The sequence below is a fragment of the Chionomys nivalis genome, chromosome 14, assembly GCF_950005125.1.
Source record: "Chionomys nivalis chromosome 14, mChiNiv1.1, whole genome shotgun sequence".
Taxonomy (NCBI): Eukaryota; Metazoa; Chordata; class Mammalia; order Rodentia; family Cricetidae; genus Chionomys; species Chionomys nivalis.
The window spans coordinates 40,437,002-40,463,466 of NC_080099.1; the positions used below are offsets into that span (position 1 = coordinate 40,437,002).

The window sequence follows — 26,465 nt, forward strand, 5'->3', positions numbered from 1 at the left end:
GGACAACTTAGTGAGACCCTGATGAAAGTAAATTGAAAGGGGCTGAGGCTAAACCTGAGTGTGGAGTGCTTACCTAGGCATAAGTGAAGCCCTAAGTTCTATTCCTAGTACCAGGAACAGAGAAATAGAGAAATACTCCTTAAATTAAATGATAATAAGTTTTTTTTTTTTTTTTTTTTTTTTTTGGTTTTTCAAGACAGGGTTTCTCTGTGGTTTTGGAGCCTGTCCTGGAACTAGCTCTTGTAGACCAGGCTGGTCTCGAACTCACAGAGATCCGCCTGCCTCTGCCTCCCAATGATAATAATTTTTAAGGTAATAATTTGCTACTCTTTAATAATGCAATGTTAAATATCTGTAAGTAGATTTTTTTAGACCTTTACATGTACATAAATAACTCATTCTGTAAGTTTTTCCGATTGAATTTAAAAATTCAGTCTTATCCCTATTCTTGCTATAGTCATAACCTTACCTTCATTATCTGCTCAGATTCCAGAGTGCTGGGTAAACACGCCCTTAGCAACCACTAATACTTCTTATGTTTGTGTGGGAGGCATTAAGGTATACACACCACCATGCATGGATACAGAGGTCAGAGAATAGTATCAGACTACCTTATTCCCTCTAAATTCTCTCACTAAACCCACAGCTAGGCTGGCAGACAACAACCCCAGCAATCCTCCTGTCTCTACTGTACACCCTCAGAGATGAGTTACAGGTACAGAGCCACATCTAGCTTTTAATGTCAACACATTAAAAGGGGATTTTGAACTCAGATCCTCATGCTTATACAACAAGTACTCTTACTGACTAAGCCATCTTCCCAGGCACTTAAATGGCCATTTTTAAACATTTCTTACTCTTGATTTGGGTGGATACAATAAATACCTATTTAAAAAAAACAAAACACAAAGTCTTTTTCAGTAAAAAAAAAATCCACATGGAAATACACAGTTAAGATGGCACGGCATTTAGAATTTACTCCCACAAAAACAAATCAACTCAAATCTAGTGATGGTGGTACATGCCTGTAATCCCAGCACTTGGTAGACAGAGACAGGTGGATCTCAAGTGAGTCCAGAGTCATCCTGGTCCACAAAGTGAGTTCCAGGACAGCCAGGACTGTTACACAGAGAACCCTGTCTCAAAAAAATGAAAACAAACAAACAAAAAACCCAAATCAACCCAAAACACTATAATGAGAATTAATCAAAGTTGACTGAATAGGTAATCACTGAGGGCAATTAGACAAATACTGCCTAAATTAATATTCATCCTCTAAAGAGTCTATAATTTTAAAAAAATCTCATTATTTTAATATTCTTGAAGAGCTTTTCTTTAAATACTAAGAAAAATCCATAAACCTCCCAGCATGTTTCTTTGCTAACATCTTAATATACTAACAAGGTTTTGTCTCCAGGTCAACACAAGGTAGGCTACTACAGACAATGGGCACACTGCAGGTACAAAAAGAATGGCAGAAAGTAAGAACATCTTAGCTATGGAAGTCTATTTCACATTCCATTACTGTTTTTCAAGCATTTTAATAGTTAGCAAAAGGGATGAGGGTCTTCTAAATATAACTCATCAAAAAAACAAAACAAAACAAAAAAAACAAGATTCAACCAACACATACTTACTTGGTATGGGAAGCACAACAGAAGGTGGAGGCTGACCATGTCCTTGAGGAACAGGAAGTCTCATACTATGGCCAGGGCCTGGGCCTGGGCCGGGACCAGGACCAGGGCCAGGACCAGGGCCTGGGCCTGGACCTGGCATTGGAGGCATTAACATTCCGGGAGGTGGTGGAGGAGGAAGCCCAGGAGGAGGGGGTGGGAAAGGAATCATACTTGGCAGAGCAACTTCATCAACAACTAGAGGATCATTTCCATGATCAAACTGACAAAGGTCACCAAGTACACAAAATCCTCTTTCTGTAAGAATTAAAATTAAAGAAACAAAAACAAAAACCTTATTACGATCTACTTAGAGTTCAAAGAATAAAACAAATTCCAGAAAACTCAACATCCTAATTTACATTGTAGTTTTTTTCTAAGACGTGGAACAATCATCTTAGGGCTCGCCTGTTAGTGACCATACAACCTTGAGGGAGAGGCAAGCACAGTTTGTGTTCTCTGAGATTATGACGTATTGGAATTTTACAACACACAGGCTACTAAGTAGCTACTATAGATTAACCAAGCTGCTAAATTTTTATAAAAAAAACAAGTGTGGTAGTGACTCCTGTAGTCCTAGCACTCTAGAGGCTAAGTTGTCCAGAATGGTCACTTTAAAATATATATATATGGCTTAAATTAAAAATACTCAAGTAGATAGAAGAAATGAATTATAATGTTCTAGATACAACAAAATAATTATAGTTGGCAACTGTTTTCAAATAGTTGATAGAGAAGATCATGAGCGTTCCCAACATCAACAAATAAATTTGAGGTTATAAACATGCTAGTTACCCTGATTTGATTACTATATACAGTATACATGTGCTGAAATCTTGTTGTATGCTATAACTATGTATAGTATTCATCAATTTAAACAAGATTTTAACATTAAATTTCTATAAGCAAGGTAAACAAGGCTATTTATTGTAGAACTGCTTATAACTGAAAATGCTGGAAAGGACCTAAGTGCATATTTATGATAAATGGGTTAAACATATTTTCATACATATAGAATACTATATAAGAGCCTCAAAAACAACGAAGGAAGTTTTTTACATGTCAGTATGGAGTTATTTTCAAGAAACTGTAAGTGAAAACACATTACATGGTGTATGAAGAAAACACCAGTATTCACATAAATAAAGTAAGGCAAATTGCTGAGGAGCACCCATGCCATATCTGCAACACTTGCTTTCCTAGCTGGGAACAGCACATACAAAAGAGAAGGCAATCTTTACCATCATAATCTCTGCAGCGCCTCTTTGGTGGTGGGTTTCGACCAAAAGAATTGGAAGAGCTATGATTGTTATAGTAATTAGACCAGCTCTCGGTTGTGTTTTCAGAATGGTGAGCAGGTGCGATCACAGTGACAGTGCTGGGAACAGACTGTGCCCCAGAGGAGTACTGCTCAGAGGAGTTTGCAGGAGGAGCAGACACAGGCACATAGGAGCTCTCCAGGTCATTTCTTTCACTCTTAAACTTTGATCTTTCCCTGTGCTCTGTTTTAGAGAGAGAAAGAAAACAAGAGAGGTCACATATTTATATATTTAAACTACACTTCTTCTCTCAGATCAACAATGCTGAAAACATTAGCCTACACTTACTGAAAGATCCACACCCTAAGCACATTCACTAGTAACATATTCTAAAAGCAGGAACATCGCCACCTCAGCGTATCTCAACAGACTTGTGAAAACAGGTTTTACACTATCACCAACAAGGGCACTGACAGAGATAGGTCAGTTTTCCCACTGGCATTTTAGTATTTTTCTTTTTATAAACACTGGGCAACCTCATAGCAAGTCAATTCAATTACTTTCAGGGAAAACCAACAAAACAAAAGACAACCTTTTTATACTCAAGTGCTGCTGTCACTAATTAAAAAGACATTTGTATCAATTATAAAAATGATTTAAATCTTGATATATATACATACATATACTATAATAATTTAGGAATAACTTTTAAAAACTGCCTTAATTCCAAGGCTATACAAGATTAGCACTGTCTTTGTAAGAGATCAATATCCAGCTTTTGGAGACAATTCCAGTTTTCCCACTTCTCCCACCTCTGTCAAGTAAGTTTTTGGGGCTGTTGCCTACTCACCAACACTCCTGTTTGGATCTCGGTCTTTGCTGCGGCCCCTGCTGCGGCTCCTACTCCGACTCAAGCCTCGGCTCTTACTCCGGCTCTTGCTCCTGCCCCTTCTCCAGTCATACTTCTCACGATACAGCTCATTCCGCTCGTAGTACCGCTCATAGTCTCTCCACTTGCCATCTTCTCTTTTCTTCTCACGAGTCCTATAATACACAGATATAAAAGCCATACGTAGACTCTAGAAATGAGATCTGTGCGCAAGTGCAGAGAATAAAATACTCTCTTTAAATCACCACAATTCATAATGTCTATTTTAGAATGCCTCAACACTACCACTAATTCTTCTAACCATTATTAAAAGGGGGAAGGGCTTTCCACTTCGAGAACACAGGGTAGGGAGAAACGAAAAAGAAGAGGTGAACCAAGTTATGAGGAAAAGTGGGGGAGAAGACAGAAATCAGAAAGACAAAGAGGAAAAACAAGTCTTCCTAAACAAAGACCACCTTGTGAGCAAAGGTGAACATTTGCCAAACGATACCTCTTTTGGCATATGCTAGCATGAACAATTTTAACATGGAGCACCCCTAAACAAATGGAACATTTCATTATAATTCTCTGAGGAGACTGCTCCCACCCCTGTGCTCTTGGGGAAAGCAAATAATGACTGTTTTTCAGACACAGAAGCTAAGACAACAGCAAAAGACAGAATGGAAAGAAGGCAACACTCCTACTCTCGTTGCTTTAGAGGACATTGAGACAAATACAAACCTTTGCTCACTGGATTCTGAACGACTCTTCTGGGGACTAGGATATTTCTTCTTTCTACCATCTCGTTCTTCTTCTGCTGGCTCTTGAAATACCTGTGAGATTTGTTAAAAATAAGATCAGCTCCTTGCTGGGCAATGGTTGCATACACCTTTAATCAGAAGGCAGAGGCAGGCAGATACTTGTGAGTTCTAAGCCAGCCTGTTATACAGAGTGAGTTCCAGGACAGCCAGAGATATGCAGAGAAACCTTGTCTTAAAAACCCCGTCCCAAAAGAGATCAGTTTCTCTATAAATTACAAAACTCAGATAAACGATAACTCTTTCTAGTATAAGAGAGGGCATAAATATACTGAATGCTGTGGCCTGACTCTGGCCCCACACACTTGTAATTCCAACAACTGAGAGGTAAAGGTGGGGCATCCCAAGACCCTGTCTCAAAACAAACGAAAGAAAACCCACCCCTCCCCTCAAAAACAAAGATAAACACTCAAGTTATATCATTTATTGACAGATCATTAGATATGTACTTAACATTCTGTTTTAAGCCATTTCCAAAACAAAAAAAAGTAAAAAGCAGGCTCACATTAATTCAAAACAGGGTATGTTGCCTGGCTTTGGTGGTACAATCACATGACTGAGACAAAAAGATTATTATGTTTAACCTGGCCTATAGCAAAGCCCTGTCTTTAAAAAAAAAAAAAAAAAAAGTCAGGTCTGGTAGCTCATACTTGTCACCTCTACATTTGACAGGGCTGAGGCAGAAGGACTGCCAATAATGTTAAAGTTAGCCTATCAATATAATGAGTTCCCGCCCCCCCCCAGAGCTAAACAACAAGGCTTTTACATTTTAATTTTTTTAAAAAATATAGTAATATGTATTTTTTTAAAAGCAGCATGCCAACTTTGATGTTGACTTAGAATAGATAACTGTATTACAAGAAGAAAATAAGCATGTCATTCTCTAAACCAAAACAGGATAACTAGCAATCATTAAGGACCATACAATACAATAGTTTATATCTTCTTAATTTCAAACAACAATAAAACTGGGAATTGTGTTGCACACCCTTTAATCCCAGCACTGGAGAAAGGCAGGCGGATCTCTGTGATTTGAGGCTGGCCTGGTTTACATATCAAGATTCAGAACAGCCAGGAATAAAAGAGACCCTGCCTCAAAAAACCAAAAATATAAAATAAACAAAACTTAACAAAGTTTGGGCTGTGGTGGCTGTGCAAGCCTTAACCCCAGCATTTGGGAAGCAGAGGCAGACAGAACTCTTTGAGCTTGAAGCCAGCCCAGTCTATCTAGCAAGAGCCTGTCTCAAAATCAGAATAAGTAAGTTAGTTTGGGCCAGGTATGGTAAACATGCAAAAGCAATCCTATTGAGCATTTTGGAGACTAAGACAGAAGAGTCATGAATTCAAGGCAACCTTGGATATCATAAGACCCTCAAAATTAAAACAAACAAACAAAACAAAAAAAGGGGGTGGGAGCCCGGGGCCTAGCTCAGTAGCAGAATGCCTGCATAGCAAGCACAAGGCTTTGGGTTTGTGATTCTCAGCACCACATACAAATGAATCAAATTTTTAAGAACTAAACTAATTTCCAGATAATATATAAGCTTTTTACTTATTAATATCAAAATCAGAAAATGAGTGAATGGACCAGAAGGAAACAATTTAAGAAAATGCAAACAGCATAGTGATGGCAGCCACAATATGATAGAAAAGACTATACACACTCATCCAGCTGGTTCCAAAAGTCCATTTCCTCTAGCAATTTACAAGGAACATAATGATACATTAATCCACCAAGAAGCAAAAAGCTGAACCCACAGAATAGGGTGTCTTCACAAATTAAAATCTTGGGAAGTTTGGTAAAAAGGAACAAATGCTGTGTGCAGCATAAACTACAGCACACATCTTCTATTGTTTTTCAGCACCAGGATGAGCTGTGTCAATGGTCCAAATTCTCTTGCCTGTTTCCCCTGTGGCCAATAATCTAATTATAAATACAACTGGCAGTACAATGCAGCTGAGGCTCAAGAAGTTAAGATGACTAATCCTGAGATTTGTTTCTGACCAAGTCATTCACTGTAAAAGCAGCAACTGAGCAGATGCGGAATTAAACCTTTACATTTACGTGTGGCAGTAATCACAAATCTTAGGAAAAAGAAATACCAGACAACTGCCAATCAGGAGAGTTCCAGATATAAGCTCATATTACCCACTTTTCAGTTTTCAAAATTAGGATTTATTACAAAGATACTCCAAATGGAACTTTGTAATGATTTTTTTAAACTCTTCTTTTAAGACAAAATAGAATTTTTAAAGAAGATTTATTTTTGTGTGAGTTCCTGCATATATGAATATGTCCCATATGAGTGGATGGTACCTGGAGAGGCTAGAAGGTTCCCTAGAGCTGGAGTTGCAGGTGTACCATCTAATGTGGGAGTTGGGAAGCTTATGAAGAATGGCAATGCTCTATCAACTGAGCCCTCATCTCTTCAACTCCAAGTGAGTATCACTTTTGTTAATATTCAAATCAATTGTCATTGAAACAGATTCTCCTAAGTCAGTGAATACCTGCTCTGATTATAGAAAAAGGCTGTCATTAAAAAAAATGTTATAAAACATTTAACCTAGCCGGGCGGTGGTGGCGCACGCCTTTAATCCCAGCACTTGGGAGGCAGAGGCAGGCGGATCTCTGTGAGTTCGAGACCAGCCTGGTCTACAGAGCTAGTTCCAGGACAGGCTCCAAAACCACAGAGAAACCCTGTCTCGAAAAACCAAAAAAAAAAAAAAAAAACATTTAACCTATACCAAATATCATAAATTATATACCATAAAGCACCAAAGAAAAATTTTTGTACTATATGCAAGGAAGATCTCCATTTTTCCTGCTTGAAAAAACACACTAAAAACCTCACTAGCCTACTTTTTAAAGACTTTATGAGCCAGGTTCAGCAGTATACACCATGAGGCCTAGCATTTGAAAAATGGAGGCAGACAAATCAGGAGTTCAAGGCCTGGATGAAACCCTGCCTTAAAAAAATGTACGTTGGGGACTGGAGAGATTGCTCAGTGGTTAAAAGCACTGGTTATTCTTCCAGAGAACTTGGGTTCAATTCAGAGCACCCACATGGCAACTCAAACCGCCTGTAACTCCAGTCCCAGAGGACCAACACCCTCTTCTTGCCTCTGAGGGAATATATTCACTATATTCACATGGTGTACAGACACACATGTAGGCAGAATACCCAAACACATAAAATAATAATTTAAAAAAGTATACATAAAAAAAATTATGGAGCACCATGTAAGAACAAAGTAAGTGATATGGTCTCAGCTGATCTTAATTTAAAAGTCACATTTTGTCAGATCAGTTCAGTTATATAGTATTTGATTAATAGCACTGGCTGCTCTTCCAGAGGACCTGAGTTTGATTCTCAGTACCCACATGATGGCTAACTGTCTTTAACTCAAGTTTCAAGGGCTCCAATGCTCTCTTCAGGCACTGCATACACATGGTACAAACATACATGGAAGCAAAATACCCATACACAAAACAAAAATAAATCTCAAAAAATGTTTAAAGTGAATCAGAAATGACAACTAAACAACACACAAATCCCAGAATGATTCCATACAAAAGGAAAAGAACAGACTATAAGTAAGGAACACTGCTGGGTAAACTAATAAAACTGAAATAGTACATGACATCAAAATTAAATATATTGAAACTGATAATGGTGCTATAGTTATCCTAAAGCATGTGTGTGTATGTGTGTGTGTTTGTGTGTGTCTCTGGGTGTCTGGGTGTGTGTACACAGGTGGGGATACCACATGAGTGTATAAATGTAGAGGCTAAAAGTCTATGTCTGGTATCTTCCTCTATGACTCCCCACCTTATTCTTTGATACAGGCTCTCTCTAAACCTGGAGCTCACTGGTACCACCAGACTGGTATCCAGCAAGCTCCAGGCATCCTCCAGGTTACTGGTGTTACAGGCATAACAGCTAGCGTTTTGTATAAGGGTTGGGGGGGGGGCAGAATCTAAATGGCCCCCATGTTTACAGAGCAAGCACTTTACCAACTGAACAATCTCTCCAGCTTTTTATTGAGACATGATGTCATGTATCCCTTGTTTCATCCTATTTATTGTCCTTGAATTCACTATATAGCCAAGGATGACAAATGAACTTCTGATTCCCCTGCCCCTGCCACGCAAATGCTGGGATTACAAGCATGTACACCATCACATATGATTTAATATGTTACTAGTGTTCAAACACAAATCTTTGTAGTTATTTGAGGCGGGTAAGAAGCTGTTTCAGCCAATAGCTTAGCAGAGTAAAGCCAGGCGGGAAATCCAAACAGAGATATATAGAGAGTAGGCAAAGTCAAGGATACGCTCCCATAGCTTGCGGAGACAGATACCAGAAACGTCACCAGTAGGCCACCTTGTGGCGATACACAGATGAATAGAAATGGGTTAATTCAAGATGTAAGAGCTAGCTAGGAACATGCCTAGTGTTGTAATTAATAAAGTTTTTGTGTGATTATTCGGGTCTGGGCAGCCAGGAAACAAATGAATAGTCTCTGTTTACAGGTGTTTGACCAGCACTCTACAAACTAAGCTTAATCTCCAGCTCCTTAAAAAAAATTCTTATTCCTAGAAATTGCAAAGAGATAAAGGGCCATGGTTTATGAGAGCAATGACTTTAAAAAAAAAAAATGTGGTGTGGTCATATAATGAAAGCATATGGGGCAAATCCTCAATAACACATTTAGGCAGGCATCATGAATGCTGTGGGTGCTACCTGGATAATTCTGATGTAAATTTACAATTATTTATAAATAAAAGATTTTTAAGTCATTCCGTTTGTAGAATAAAGTAAAATTTAAAAGTTGAAAAACAGGCCGGGCGGTGGTGGCGCACGCCTTTAATCCCAGCACTCGGGAGGCAGAGGCAGGTGGATCTCTGTGAGTTCGAGACCAGCCTGGTCTACAAGAGCTAGTTCCAGGACAGGCTCCAAAACCACAGAGAAACCCTGTCCCGAAAAACCAAAAAAAAAAAAACAAAAAACAAAAAAAAAAACAAAAAAAAAAAAAAAAACAAAAGTTGAAAAACAGGAGTCAGAGACATAGTTCAGCAATTAAGAGTTGCTCTTGCATAGGACCCAGGTTCAGTTCCCTGAACTCATATGGCAGCTTATAACTACTATAATTCTAGTTCCAAGAGATCCATCTTAGTTACGGTTACTATGCTGTAATGAAACACCATGACCAAAAGCAACTTGGGGAAGGAAAAGGTTTACTTGGCTTACACTTCCACATCATAATATATCAATGAAGAAAGACAGGGTAGAAACCTAGAGATAAAAATGGATGCAGAGGCTATGGTGGAGTGCTGTTTACTATCTTGTTCAACATGGATTGCTCAGTCTGCTTTCTTATAGAACTTAGGACCACCATCCCAGGGGTGGTACCAATCCACAATGGGCTGGGTCCTCCCCAACCATCGCTAATTATGAAAATGTCCTACAGGCTTGTCTACAGCTGAATTATTATTATTTTTTTTAAGACAGGGGTTCTCTCTGTGTAGCTTTGGAGCCTGTTCTGGCACACGCTCTGTAGACCAGTCTGGCCTCAAACTCACAGAGATCTATCTGCCAAATGCTAGGCTTAGAGGTGTGTACCACCAATGCCCTCTCAGTGGCGTATCTACAACTGGATTTTATAGAGCCATATTTCTTTTATTTATTTTTTATTTTATGTTTATTTGTTTGTTTTTGATTTTCGAGGCAGGGTTTCTCTGTGGTTTTTGGTGCCTGTCCTGGAACTAGCATAGAGCCATTTTTCAATTGAGGTACCCATTTCACCAGGGACTCTAGCCTGTGTCAGGCTGACAATAAACTAGCTAGCTCAGAATCCAACATCCCGTTAGCTTTCGTAGTCACCAATCATGCACATGGTGCAGACAGATACATAAAATAAAAATCATTTTTAGATTTATTTTATGTGTACGAATGTTTTGATTGCATATATATCTGTGTATCATGTATGTCCTGAAACTGGAGTTCTAGATGACTGTGAACTGCTATGTTTGTGGTGGGAATCAAATCCAGGTTCTCTACAAGAAAGTGCTTTTAACCACTAAGCCAACTTTATAGCTGATAAAAATAAAAAATATTTCTTTAATAAGTTGGAAGATATTTCTGTTCCTGGTACTGGACTAAAGACTACCTATATTTGTACATAAAAATCTCTTTTCCATTTGGGTGGTAGTAATGCATGCTTTTAATCCCAGCACTCTAGAGGTAAAGGCAAGAGGATCTCTGAGGTCACCTTCAACACAGATGACTAAAATTTTAGTTTAAATAAAGATGTATGTGCTGGGAGTGTAGTTCAGAGTGTGTTTTCCTGGCATATCTAAGGCCCTAGTTCAGTTCCCAGCACAGGGCATGGTAACATATATAAATGATATCACTCTGGAGGTGGATGCAGAAAGAGCAAAGCTCAAAGTTATCTTAGGCCACTCAGTGAGTTTGAGACCAGCTTGTGATATATGAGACCCTATCTCAAAAAATAAAATATTTTTTAAACTTATCCTACAACCAGGTGGTAGTGGCACACACCCTTAGTCCCAACACTGGATCTCTGAGGTCAAGGCCAGTCTGGTCTCCATAGCAAGTTCCAGGACAAACAGAACTACACAGAAAAACCCTATCTCAAAAAATAAACAAACAAACCTCTTTTCCACATTCTTATCAAATATTGTTTGCTTTATATAGAAAAGGAACTATAAATGAAAGCTATGATGTTTCTTTATTGGTTCAAGCAAGCAATTAGGTTGGTATCTTTTTAAAATTATGTTGTGGGAGTGAGTACGTGCACATGTGTGCAGTGCCCACAGAGGCCAAAGGCATTACATGCCCTGGGGCTGGAGTTACATGGTTATAAGGCATCACCAGATGAACGTGCTTGGAACCAAACTCACGACCTCTGCAAGAGCAATATGCTCTGTCAACTTCTTAACTACTGAGCCATATTTCTAGCCCATTAGCTCGGTATCTTTAATCATGTTTGTATACTTTAACAATATTTCTGTTTATTTCTCTGATGTTGACAGTGTAGTTAAAAGAGTGAATCATTTCTCTGCATATGTGACAGTATATTGTCTAATGATTTATCTTGGAAGTTTCACTAATACTTTCATTTAAGCCTCTGTATGTAACCAAATTTTCCTCTTTTAGAAACCACTGGGTTTCTCTGAAGGCTGAAGAAATAGCTCTACAGTTAATAGTACTTGCTGTTTGATCACAAGGACCTGAGATCCGGCACCCACATGAATGTGGCATTCTGTTCACATCTGAAACCCAACACTGAAAAGCAAATTATTAGGGCTTGCTGGTTTGTAGCCTAGCTAAGAAAATCCACCTCTAGGTGTAGGGAGAAACCATGCCTGAAAAAAAAATTTCAGGATGGGCATGGTCTCTATAAGTTCAAGGACAGCCAGGCTACATAGTAAGACCAGACCCTGTCTAAAAAAACAAAACACCACAACACAAAGAAACAAAAATAAAAATAATTTAAACTTGAGAATCCTGGTAACAAAATCTAAGAAGTGTGTGTATGTATTACCTCTTCTTTAATTTCTTCTTTTTCTTGGACTAGTGGTTTTGGCTCAGGTTTAACTGGTTCCAATGGTGGAAGGTAGTTTTTAGTATAAAGACTTTCAAATAGCTTGTCCACAAAACCTGAAGTCTCTAAAGAGAAAAAAAATATTTAAATGTTATACAAACAAAAATGCAAAGTTTAAACACTGTTGTCAATGCTTTTAGATGAACAAGGTATCTTCAAAGCTGCTGTCAGGCTTTTAAAACCAAGACTTACCTTAAAGGAACAGGCATCCCCACTTGTAGAGGTTTTGTTTCTTTTTAAATCCTTCAAACATAATTGCATGTGTGCAAATGAAATAAGTGTAAGATTTTGTTGCTTAAGAACAAAAGATTAGAAACAAAGTTTCTATAAGCAAGAGACTAACAAATTATCAAATAAGAGATTACAAAATTTCTCTTGACCTATTAAGAATATCAGATCTAAAGATATAAACTAATACTTAGTGTGTTTATCTGTTCAAAGAAACCAAAATGACAAACTGTGTACTGTAGGTGGAAAAGAAGCCGATGTAGAATAGGAAGAAGTAATCTCATAGTATAACCTTATGTGTTGGATAGATTGCACTACCTATTCAAAGACCGAATTAGGTAGGTTTGAATGGGTTGAAATCAGTATCTGTGTTTGACTCAACTCCATGTTCTGGTCTATTTGAAACTTCCTCAGACAAACAAAATGAGAGAAACAGGTAGTTTTGCTGAAAACACAAATGTAAAAATATTTCTAGTTTTACTCTAATTAAATGTAACTTTCATTGGTTACCCTTAGGTTCCCCTAATGAACACCTAAAGGGGTACTGCTCAGTGGCAGAGGGCTTGCCCTGATGGTTCAATTCCCAATTCAAGGGAGTGTTGGGTATTTCGAAGGCATCACATGGGTTCTGCTGATACCACAATTATTATGTATTCTACATTTCTAAAATGCCAACTACTTTTATCTCAGAAAAGCATCTTCAGACAAACTCCTTTACAATACTAACTTTATAAGCGAACTTTTTTTTTTCAAAATGGCAAAACTTTTAGCTGAAATAGATAGAACATGGTTCATACTTTTAATACTATAATCAGGAGGCTGGGTGAAAGAATCACCTGCCTAGACTACTTGATGAGTTCCAGGGTAGCCTGTACTAGAGTGATATCCCCACAAAAGGATAAATAAATAACACAACCCAGGGGCTAGACAGATGGTTCAGCAATTAAGGGAGCTTGTTTGCTGCTCTTACAGAAGAGTCAGGTTTGGTTCCAGAAACCCCATAGCTGCTCATAACCACCCATAACTGAGTTCCAAAGGACCTGGAAACCTGTAGTGGCCTCTACAGGCACCAGGCAGGCACACAAAACACTGACATATGTGCAAGCAAAACACTCATTCGTATAAAATAAAAATAACTTTTAAAAAACTAAAAAATATAGTTGGAGATGTAGTTGAGTGCTCACTATGTAGAAAATCCCAGGTTTAATCAACAGTAAGCCAAGCTTAGTGATTCATGCCTGTAATCCCAGTATTTCAGAGGTAGAGGCAAGAACAGGAGTTCACAAAAGTCTAAGGTCATTTTCTAATACACGAATACCCTGTGCTATATGAGTCCCTATCAGCAAAGAAAGAAACACATAAGAAAAAATTAAACTGTTAACTCTTGTTGACTGTAACATATAACTTTAAGGTAATAAATTAAGACTCTTCAAAACATTTTATAAACAACTTTCTTCATACTCTTGTATTTTTACACATACCTCTTTTGTAATTTGAAAGACAGTTCAATATGGATGGATGGATGGATGGATGGATGGATGGATGGATGGATAGATGGATGAAAACAAAAAATAGGGCTAATGAGTGGGTTTAAAGCTGCTGGCCTAACTCCAATCTCCATGACCCACATTGTAGGAGAGAAACCACTCCTGAAAGTTGTCCTCTGACCTCCAAATGCATGCTATGGCACATATACACACACAAAATAAATAAATGAATGCAAGTTTTCAAAATCTATATACCAAATGTTGTTGGTTTCAAGAAAAGAAAAAGCAAACAAACTGGCAAATATATAGGGTGTTACAAGTGCCATGAAAAAAATAAGGCACTTGGGCATGGTGGTACTTGCCTTTAATCCCAGTACTCGGGAGACACAAGGCAAGCAGATGTTATGAGTTTAAAGTCAGCCAGGAATATATAGTGAGAGTCTTTCTTAAAAAGGGAATAAAGTAGCCGGGCGATGGTGGCGCACGCCTTTAATCCCAGCACTCAGGAGGCAGAGGCAGGAGGATCTCTGTGAGTTCGAGACCAGCCTGGTCTACAGAGCTAGTTCCAGGACAGGCTCCAAAGCCACAGAGAAACCCTGTCTCGAAAAACAAAAAACAAAAAAACAAAACAAAACAAAAAGGGAATGAAGTAGGCTGGAGATGGACAGATGGCTCAGATGTTAAGAACACTGGCTGCTCTTCGAGAGGTCCTGAGTTCAATTCCCAGCAACCACACAGTGGCTCACAACCATTATGAGATCTGCTACTCTCTTTTTGCATGCAGGTGTACATGCAGACAGAACACTATATACAATAAATAAAATCTAAAAAAAAAAAAAGGAATAAAGCATCACTGAGAGGAGGAAAGGGTAACTGGAATATGGGACAACCACATTATACAAACTACACTGGGGAAAACTGTCAAGATGACATTTGAAGAAATCAAAAGGACATGAGAAAGAATCTTCCAGGCAAACAAAAAACACGGCCAAGGGCTCTGAGTAAGGACACACTCACTGACATTCAAAGACAGAGAGGTGGGCAGTGTGGTGTAGGGGAAGACTGGGTAAGGGTGGGATAGGGCAGGAACTATCAAGGAAACAGCAAGAAAACTTCCTGCCATTTCTGTTTGGTTGGAGGATGCTGGTAAAAAGATAGGACACTAAAGAGTCTCATGCAGCCCAGGCTATGAAGTAAAGGGCAACTGGTCTTCTGATCCTCCTGCTTCCAACTCCCAAGTGTTGAGTCATAGGCAAGCACCTCATGTCCAACTGAAGATGGGAAGTTAAAGGTACAAAAAGAAGAGAATCATTCTCATTCTTCTTGGACCTCAAGATACCGCAGCCAAGAGAGAAAGAACATTGGGTTCTCTGTATTAACAGCAAGAGTACATAGTTTCCGGAATGGGGAGATAGTTCTTTTTTTTTTTTTTTTAAGATTTTACTTATTTATTTATTTGCTTGTTTATTTATTTATTATGTATACAATGTTCTGCCAGCATGCCTTCAGGCCAGAAGAGGGCACCAGATCCCATTACGGATGGTTGTGAGCCACCATGTGGTTGTGGGAATTGAACTCAGGACCTCTGAAAGAGCAGCCAGTACTCTTAACCTCTGAGCCATCTCTCCAGCCCCAGGGGAGATAGTTCTTATACAAGTGTAAGAACCTGAATTTGAACCCAGAATCCATGCCATAGTGACACTTATTTGCAGCCACAGTACTGGAGAAGGAAGATTTCTGGTGGCTTGCTGGTCAGCCAACCTAGCCTACTTTGCAAGTTTCAGACCAATGATACAAACTCAAAAAAACAAGATGGAAGGTTCCTGAGAAATGACACCAGAGTTGACCTCTTTTTCACCAAAAGTACTTATGTGTACCCACTACACATGCGTGATTATAAATATAATAAATATATATACATGGGTGTGTGCACACACATACAAAAGCACTAGAAAGCAACTTCAGTAGCATTAAATAGCCCTCAATCATCAACTAAATATTGCCAAAAGCTGCAAGGAATCTAACAAGTATTAGAGCCACTGTCTCAATATAGGAAAGAAACAAAGAAGGATGGGAAGAACCTGTCCTTCCTAAACACATAACAAATAAGTAAGCATTCTGAATGGGCATATTAAAGTACTGAAAGGACCCTTACTATTTTACTGTAAAGTGTCTCACTTCATAGACACATACAGTAAAATTAGAATGATACAGAGATTAACAAGGCAGTATGCAAGGAAGGACTACACACAAATTCCCAAGTGTTTTCCCCCCTAAGTTCATGCCTTCATGAAGTTTGGTTGTGTTGCTTCTGTTTTGTTTCAGACAGGGTCTTGCTCTGTACAAGTGACCTGAAATTCTGTAGATAAGCCCAGGTTGGCCTCAAACCCACAATTCTCCTGCCTCAGTCTCCCAACTGTTGGGATTACAGCCATGTGTCAGCAATCCTGGCTGCTTTCAGGAAGTTTTAAATTAGAAATATTTACCTAAAATGCTTAAAGGCCCACAAAAATTACCTTTTTGTAAAAAGACGTCAAGTTGATCAGCACAAAAGGCTTTCAATTCCTTCTCAGGTTTGTCCTTCTTGACCAGTGCTACAACATAGTTGGCTAGGGCTGAAGGGTCAGCATCACATCTAATTAGACAAAGAGAAAATTAAAATTGTAAAACGCTGGTTGTAAACAGTGATGTTATTAATGAAATTACCCATTTTAGAAAATCAAAGATTTAAAGTGACTTCAAACACAGGCAGCTATTGTAACAAGCAGCACATATGTACTCCAAGTGAGATTTTCCTTTTCTGTTTATTTAATAATTACTTTGCCTACTGTTTCCAAGGTTCTAGTAAGAACACGAACATTGAATCAGGACATTTATTTGCTTTCTCGGAAGCAACAGGGAAAGGGTAACCCCTAAACTGCTGGCACCAATAACACCCCCAGTTTCATGTGACCAGTGGAAAAAAAACAAGGAAGGGAAAGTGATGGACAGATTATTTCTCTTCTCAGAGTATCTTACCCTAGAGCCACAGGGACCAACATCCCAAATCAGCTTTTCAACCTACTATTAACCTCACAGCCTGTTCTTTAGTCATTACTGGTTAGTTTGCTTCACAGCTGCAAGCAAAAGAAAGCTCCAAGAGCTAAAAACATGTATACAAATACTTGAAAGGTGGTAGAAAGAACCTTCATTTGGCCTTTCACTAAGGCTACCAGCCCAGACCAGTGAGTGCCTGACTAGAGGGCAGGCCTCAAGGTCCCCACCAGGGGAAGCAGGCCCCTGCTGCTGGGGTTGCAGTCTCTGCTTGTGATCTCCTGGACCTGCTCTCCCTGCCCCCTATTTCCCTTGGTCCCGGGCTCATTGGGGCCACCAGGAATCCCTGCATAGGTGCTGAGAAGTCCCATCTGGATGGGTGAGTGTGTGCTATCCTGGGGCGCACTGTCCCGGTAGAGAGCACAAACGCCCCCCCCCCCAGCTCCTGCTGCAAGGCTTTCTTTCCTACACACCCGCCCCCCACCCCCACCCCCAAGCCTGCCTTGTCTGCAAGGTCCTTAGCTGTGGAACAGTTTCCTGCCCTTTCACTAAGGCTACCAGCCCAGAGCAGTGAGTGCCTGACTAGAGGGCAGGCCTCAAGGTCCCCGCCAGGGAAAGCGGGCCCCTGCTGCTGGGGTTGCAGTCTCTGCTGTGATCTCCTGGACCTGCTCTGCCTGCACCCTACTTCCCTTTGTCCCTGGCTCATTGTGGCATCCAGGAGTTCCTGTGTAGGTGCCGAGAAGTTTCATCGGGACGGGTGAGTGTGTACTATCCTGGGGCGGACGGTCCCGGTAGAGAGCACAAACGCCCCTACACTAAGGCTACCCAACCAGAGCAGTGAGTGCCTGCCTAGCGGGCAGGCCTCAGCAACCCCCGAAAGGGAGTGCAGGCACCTCCAGCTTGTACTGCAGTGTCGCCTGTGTTCTACTCGACCCCGCCCGACCCCTTGCATTCGGCCTTCTTTACGCGGGTCATTGGAATACCACGCATCCATGTTTTGGTGTTGAGGAGTTCATCTGGAAGGGAACGGTTCCTGCCCCTACACTGAGGAGATACACCTAGAGAGTTAGTCACAGCAAAGACTGGTCCAAGACATCAGGCCTCTCCTGGCTCCATTTGAAGGAAAAGATGGGCAGGCGCCAATGCAAGAATTCCCCCAACAACTTGAAAGGCAACGTGACATCACCAGGATCCAGGAATACCGAAATGAGAAGTGTACACCCTAATCCAGAAGAATTAGAAGAATTCGACTCAAAAGTGAATTTTATGAAAATAATAGAGGACCTTAAACAGGAGGTGAAAAACTGCCACAACCAATTAGAGATTACAAACAAAAAGGTAGAGGAAATGAATAAATCTCTCAAAGATACCCAAGAAAACCAAGAGAAACAAGAAAAAGTAATCAAACAGGTAAGGGAAACGGTTCAAGACTTGAAGAATGAAGTGGAATAAAGAAAACACAAACCGAGGGAAGGATGGAGATGGAAAATTTGAATAAACGAACAGGAACTACAGAGACAAGTACCACCAACAGATTACAAGAGATAGAAGAAAGAATCTCAGACACTGAAGATACCATAGAGAAAATAAACACTCTCATCAAAGAAAACAGCATAACCAACAAATTCTCATCACAAAACATTCAGGAAATCTGGGACACAATAAAAAGACCAAACCTAAGAATAATAGGGATAGAAGAAGGAGAAGAAGTACAGCTCAATGGTCCAGAAAATATATTTAATAAAATTATAGAAGAAAACTTTCCCAACCTTAAGAAAGATATTCCTTTGAAGGTCCAAGAAGCATACAGAACACCAAATCGACTGGATCAAAAAAAAACATCTCCTCGTCATATAATAATCAAAACACAAAACATACAGAATAAAGAAAGAATATTAAGAGCTGCAAAGGAAAAAGGTCAAGTTACCTATAAAGGTAAACCTATCAGACTTACACCTGATTTCTCTATGGAAACCATGAAAGCCAGAAGGTCCTGGATAGATATACTGCAGAAACTACGAGACCATGGATGCAAGCCCAGACTACTATACCCAGCCAAGCTTTCATTCACTATAAATGGAGAAAACAAAATTTTCCAGGATAAAAACAAATTTAAACAATACGTAGCCACAAATCCAGCCCTTCAGAAAGTAATTGAAGGAAAATCACAAACCAAGGAGTCCAACAATGCCCACAATAACTCAGACATCTAATGACCCTTCACCAGCACAACTTGAAGAAGGGAAACACACAAACTCTACTACCAAAAGAAGGAAAGAAAGAAAGAAAGGAAAAATGACCGGAGTTAACAACCACTGGTCATTAATATCACTTAATATCAATGGACTCAACTCACCTATAAAGAGGCACAGGCTAAGAGATTGGATACGAAAACAGGATCCAACATTCTGTTGCTTACAAGAAACACACCTCAACCACAAAGACAGACATCTACTCAAAGTAAAGGGCTGGGAAAAGGTTTATCAAGCAAATGGACCTAAGAAACAAGCAGGTGTGGCCATACTAATTTCTAAGAAAGTTGACTTCAAACTAAAATCAATCAAAAGAGATGGAGATGGACATTTTTTACTCATAACAGGAACAATTCACCAGGATGAAGTCTCAATCCTGAATATCTATGCCCCTAATATAAAAGCACCCACTTATGTAAAAGAAACGTTACTAAAACTCAAGGCAGTCATCAAACCACACACACTAATAGTAGGAGATTTCAACACTCCTCTCTCACCAATGGACAGGTCAATCAGACAGAAACCTAACAGAGAAATAAGAGGATTAAGGGAGGTAATGAATCAAATGGACTTAACAGACATCTATAGAACATTCCACTCAAATAAGAAAGAATATACCTTCTTCTCTGCAGCTCATGGAACCTTCTCGAAAATAGACCACATACTCGGTAACAAAGCAAACTTACACAGTTACAAAAAAATATCGGTAACCACCTGTGTCTTATCAGATCACCATGGATTAAAGTTAGAATTCAACAACAATGCTATCCCCAGAAAGCCTATGAACTCATGGAAATTGGACAGTCAACTACTGAACCACACCTGGATCAAGGAAGAAATAAAGAAAGAAATTAAAGTCTTTCTTGAATTCAATGAAAACGAAGACTCAACATACTCAAACCTATGGGACACTATGAAAGCAGTGCTAAGAGGAAAGTTCATAGCATTAAGTGCCCACATAAAGAAAACGGAGAAAGCACACATTGGAGACCTAATAGCCCACCTTAAAGCTTTAGAAAGAAAAGAAGCAGACTCACCTAGGAGAAGTAGAAGACTGGAAATAATCAAATTGAGGGCTGAAATCAACAAAATAGAAACACAGAAAACAATCCAAAGAATCAATGAAACAAAAAGCTGGTTCTTGGAGAAAATCAATAAGATTGATAAACCCCTATCCAAACTAATCAAACGGCGGAGAGAGAATACGCAAATTAACAAAATCAGAAACGAAAAGGGAGACATAACCACAGACACAGACGAAATTCAGAGAATCATTAGATCTTACTACAAAAACCTGTATGCCACAAAATTGGAAAATGTAAAAGAAATGGACACTTTTTTAGATAAGTACCATATACCAAAGTTAAACCAGGACCAGGTGAACAATCTAAATAGACCTGTTAGTCGCGAAGAATTAGAAGTTGTTATAAAAAACCTTCCCACCAAAAAAAGCCCAGGTCCAGACGGCTTTAATGCAGAATTCTACCAGAACTTCCAAGAAGACCTAATACCTATACTCCTTAATGTATTTCACAATATTGAAACAGAGAAGTCATTGCCAAATTCCTTTTATGAAGCTGAAGTTACTCTGATACCAAAACCACACAAAGACACAACCAAGAAAGAGAACTACAGGCCAATCTCACTCATGAACATCGACGCAAAAATACTCAATAAAATACTGGCAAACCGAATCCAAGAACACATTAGAAAAATTATCCATTATGATCAAGTAGGCTTCATCCCAGAGATGCAGGGCTGGTTCAACATACGAAAATCTATCAATGTAATCCATCATATAAATAATCTGAAAGAAAAAAACCATATGATCATTTCATTAGATGCGGAAAAAGCATTTGACAAAATTCAACATCCCTTTATGATAAAGGTCTTAGAGAGATTAGGAATACAAGGGTCGTTCCTAAATATAATAAAAGCAATTTATAGCAAGCCGTCAGCTAACATCAAATTAAATGGAGAGAAACTCAAAGCTATTCCACTAAAATCAGGAACACGACAAGGTTGTCCACTCTCTCCATACCTCTTTAATATAGTGCTTGAAATTCTAGCAATAGCAATAAGACAACATAAGGGGATCAAAGGGATTCAAATCGGAAAGGAAGAAGTTAAACTTTCATTATTTGCAGACGATATGATAGTGTACATAAGCGACCCCAAAAACTCCAGCAAAGAACTCCTTCAGCTGATAAACACCTTTAGTAGCGTTGCAGGATACAAGATCAATTCCAAAAAATCAGTTGCCCTCCTATACACAAAGGATAAGGAAGCAGAGATGGAAATCAGAGAAGCATCACCCTTCACGATAGCCACAAATAGCATAAAATATCTTGGGGTAACCCTAACCAAGGAAGTAAAGGATCTATTTGACAAGAACTTTAAGTCAATGAAGAAAGAAATTGAGGAGGATACCAGAAAATGGAAGGATCTCCCTTGCTCTTGGATAGGGAGGATCAACATAGTAAAAATGGCAATTCTACCAAGGGCAATTTATAGATTCAATGCAATCCCCATTAAAATCCCATCAAAATTCTTCACAGATCTTGAGAGGACAATAATCAACTTTATATGGAGAAACAAAAAACCCAGGATAGCCAAAACAATCTTATATAATAAAGGATCGTCTGGAGGCATTACCATCCCTGACCTCAAACTCTATTACAGAGCCTCAGTATTGAAAACAGCTTGGTATTGGTATAAAAACAGAGAAGTTGATCAATGGAACCGAGTAGAAGACCCTGATTTCAACCCACAAACTTATGAACACCTAATTTTTGATAAAGGAGCTAAAAGTATTCAATGGAAAAAAGAGAGCATCTTCAACAAATGGTGCTGGCAGAACTGGTTGTCAACGTGTAGAAGAATGAAAATAGATCCATATCTATCACCATGCACAAAACTCAAGTCCAAATGGATTAAAGACCTCAATATTAGTCTGAACACACTGAACCTGATAGAAGAAAAAGTTGGAAGTACTCTACAACATATGGGTACAGGAGATCACTTCCTACGTTTATCCCCAGCAGCACAGACATTAAGGGCAACATTGAATAAATGGGACCTCCTGAAACTGAGTAGCTTCTGTAAAGCAAAGGACACTGTCACTAAGACAAAAAAGGCAACCCACTGACTGGGAGAAGATCTTCACCAACCCTGCAACAGACAAAGGTCTGATCACCAAAATATATAAAGAACTCAAGAAACTAAACTTTAAAATGCTAATGAACCCAATAAAAAAATGGGGCACTGATCTGAACAGAGAATTCTCAACAGAAGAAATTCAAATGGCCAAAAGACACCTAAGGTCATGCTCAACCTCCTTAGCGATAAGGGAAATGCAAATTAAAACAACTTTGAGATACCATCTTACACCTGTCAGAATGGCTAAAATCAAGAACACCAATGATAGCCTTTGCTGGAGAGGTTGTGGAGAACGAGGCACACTCATTCATTGCTGGTGGGAATGCAAACTTGTGCAACCACTTTGGAAATCAGTGTGGCGATTTCTCAGGAAATTTGGGATCAACCTACCCCAAGATCCAGTAATACCACTATTGGGAATATACCCAAGAGATGCCACATCAAATGACAAAAGTATCTGTTCAACTATGTTCATAGCAGCATTGTTTGTAATAGCCAAAACCTGGAAACAACCTAGATGCCCTTCAATGGAGGAATGGATAAAGAAAGTGTGGAATATATACATATTAGAGTACTACTCAGCAGTAAAAAACAATGACTTCTCGAATTTTGCGTGCAAATGGATGGAAATAGAAAACACTATCCTGAGTGAGGTATCCCAGACCCAAAAAGAGGAACATGGGATGTACTCACTCATAATCGGTTTCTAGCCATAAATAAAAGACATTAAGCATATAATGTGTGATCCTATAGAAGTTAAATAAGAAAGTGAACCCAAAGAAAATCATATAGTCATCCGCATGGAGAGGGGGAAGTAGACAAGATTGCAGGGCAAAAACTGGGAACTTGCGGGTGAGGTGGCATGGGGCAAAGGGGAAATGGGATGAGAAATATGAGAAGGGGAGGATGGGAGGAGCTCGGGGGATTGGGATGGTTGGGATATAGGAAGGATGGATACGGGAGCAGCGAAGTATATATCCTATCTAAGGGAGCCATCTTAGGGCTGGCAAGAGACTTGACTCTAGAGGGGTTCGCAGGTGTCCAGGAATATGTCCCCAGCTGGTACCTTGGGCAACTAAGGAGAGGGAACCTGAAATGACCCTATCCTATACTGATGAATTTCTTGCATATCACCTTAGAACCTTCATCTGGCGATGGATCGAGGTAGAGACATATTCTCAATTTGGAGCAACGGTCTGAGCTCTTAAGGTCCAAATGAGGAGCAGAAGGAGGGAGAACAAGAGCAAAAAATCAGGACCACGAGGGATGCACCCACCCACTGTGACAGTGGAACTGATTTATTAGGAGCCCACCAAGGCCAGCTGGTCTGGGACTGAATAAGCATGGGTTGATTCCGGACTCTCTGAGCATGGCGGTCAATGAAGACTGATGAGAAGCCAAGGACAATGGCACTAGGTTTCAATCCTAATACATGAACTGGCTTTGTGGGAGCTTAGCCTGTTTAGAAGCTCACCTTCCTGGACGTAGATAGAAGACCTTCGTCTTCCCGCAGGGCAGAGAATTTGGACTGCTCTTCAGTATCGAGAGGGAGGGGGAATGGTGTGGGGGGAGGAGAAGAGGAGTGGGGATAGGGGGAGGGGAGTGGGGGGAGGGGGCAATATTTGGGAGGAGGGGAGGGAAATGGGAAACGGGGAGCAGGTGGAAATTTTAATTAAAAAAGAATAAAAAAATAAATAAAAGAAAAAAAAAAAAAAAAAAAAAAAAAAAAAAAAAGAACCTTCATTTGTTTTGATACTCAAAACACCTCCTATGCCAGAGATCACATGATTCTGGCTTGCTGATTCCTCACCAATCTATCAGACGTAATATTTGATCTATGTCATAGCAAACTAAAAGTTTACATGTTGATATATATATACATAAAATCAATTACATATGTATGTATTTTAAAAATAGACTAGATCTCCTAATACATGCATATTTAAGTAACACATACCCCATGTGGCCTCAAAGGGTTTTTTGTTTGTTTCATTTCTGAGACTGGATTTCACTCATCTGGAATTTTATGTATGGCCTCAACTCCTCCTGCTTCTGCCTGCTAGAAATGAAAAGTGTGTGCTACCATGCCTTATTCTTACTAAAGTAAAATGAACATTCAGGATGATAGTAGTCATTGTATAAGCAAAGTGATCAAACTCGTATAAATGCTATTCAATATAATCTTGTTTGAAAATTCTTAGGCTTCCTTTGTCAAACAGAAAGCTTAAGACATTTCAACTTATGACTGTCAATCACATTTCCCAACAAAAGAAAAACTAGTACCTCTATTTCAGAAATGATGGTTCAAACGTAGAATTCCAGAATTTGGGAGACCAGGGCAGAAAGATCACATTGAGTTCAGGGATACACTGGGCCAAGCAAACTATCTTAAAACAAATAAGCAACTAAACAAAAGTCTACATATTAGTAAAAGAGCAAAACTTCTCTTCATTGCCAATATTGTCTTAAGGAAGGGTGATTCTTTAAAGCCACACACCTAGAGACTGGGAAAGTCCTTACAGCACAAGCACGAGGACCTGACTTCGGATCCCTAGCACACACCTAAGTTGGAGGTAACGGTGTGTCTATAATCCGAGCATGCCAATCAGCAAATTTCAGTAAGAGATGAGGTAGAGCGGGAAAGAGGAAGAACACCTGATGTTGACCTCTGGCTTCCACATACACATACTCAGAGAGAGAGACCAAGTACCTAATTCTAGAGAGAGACAGAGACAAACAGACTATGCACCTAACTCTAAAAAAGAAAAAATATAGTCAATATCAATTTTATAAAACACAGAGGTAATTTACAAAATCAGAAGCAAAGGTCAAAGTGTACTAAGAATGAATATGTATTATTATTTGCATATTACAATAATACAAAATTTAAAAAGAAAGTCAGCTGGGCAGTGGTGGTGCCAAGCTTTAATCCCAGCACTTCAAAAGCAGAGGTCAACCTGGTCTACAGAGCTAGTTCCAGGACAGCCAGGGATACACAGAGAAACCCTGTCTCAAAAAAAAAAAAAAAAAAAAAAAAAAATGAAAGGGGCTGGAGAGATGGCTCAGCGGTTAAGAGCATTGCCTGCTCTTCCAAAGGTCCTGAGTTCAATTCCCGGCAACCACATGGTGGCTCACAACCATCTGGATTGCCCTCTTCTGGCCTGCAGACATACACATAGACAGAATATTGTATACATAATAAATAAATAAATATTTTTAAAAAAATGAAAGGAAGGAAGGTAAACTCAGGGTTTCTATTGCTGTGATGAAACACCATATCCAAACAGCAAGTTGTGGAGGAAAGGGTTTATTTGGTTTACACTTCCATATTGCTCTGTTCATTATTGAATAAAGTCAGAACAGGAACTCAAACAGGGCAAGACTCTGGAAGCAGGAGCTGATGCAGAAGTCATGAGGAGCAACTCTTACTGGCTTGTTCCCTGTGGCTTGCTCAGCCTGTTTTCTTATAGAACCTAGGACCACCAGCCCAGAGATGGTACCACCCACCATGGGCTGGGCCCTCCACCATTGATCACTAATTGAGAAAATGCCTTACTGCTGGACCTCATGGAGGATTTCTCAACTGAGGCTTCTTCCCCTCTGATGATTACAGTTTGTAACAAGTTGACACAAATCAGCCAACACAGATACTCTTCTTGTTTAAATATTTACGTGTGTGTGTGTGTGTGTGTACATACATACCTGTGGGGATCAGAGGACAACATGTGGAAATCGGTTCTCTCCCTCCCAACACGCCCCTCCCAATACACAGGCTCTAGGGACTGAATGAACTCAGGTTAAGAGGCTTGGTGCTTGGTGGCCAGCATCTTTACCTGCTAAGCCATCTTACCAGTCATGGATAAGGATAGTCTCTAACACAGGTAAAAAGGATACAGAAAAATAAATAAGGGATTGAAGAAATGGTTAAGTGGTTAAGAATATATTTCTCAAGCTGGGTGGTGATGGTACACCCTTTAACCCCAGCAGAGGCAGGCAGATCTCTGTGAGTTTGAGGTCAGCCTGGTCTACAGAGCTAGTTCCAGGACAGCTAGGGCTGTT

General features: G+C 39.5%; 1 protein-coding gene across 2 annotated transcripts in view; it reads right to left on the bottom strand.

Moving 5' to 3' along the window:
* Positions 1–26,465, bottom strand: part of Rbm27 (RNA binding motif protein 27) — a 73,684-nt gene that overhangs the window by 36,509 nt on the left and 10,710 nt on the right. For both annotated transcript variants that reach the window (XM_057788707.1, XM_057788705.1), the window contains exons 2-7: positions 16,479–16,597; positions 12,188–12,312; positions 4,542–4,633; positions 3,783–3,976; positions 2,915–3,175; positions 1,638–1,931 (exon numbers count right to left, since the gene is read on the bottom strand). In XM_057788707.1, the coding sequence (XP_057644690.1) occupies positions 1,638–1,931; positions 2,915–3,175; positions 3,783–3,976; positions 4,542–4,633; positions 12,188–12,312; positions 16,479–16,597 (1,085 nt within the window). The remainder of the gene's footprint in view (positions 1–1,637; positions 1,932–2,914; positions 3,176–3,782; positions 3,977–4,541; positions 4,634–12,187; positions 12,313–16,478; positions 16,598–26,465) is intronic.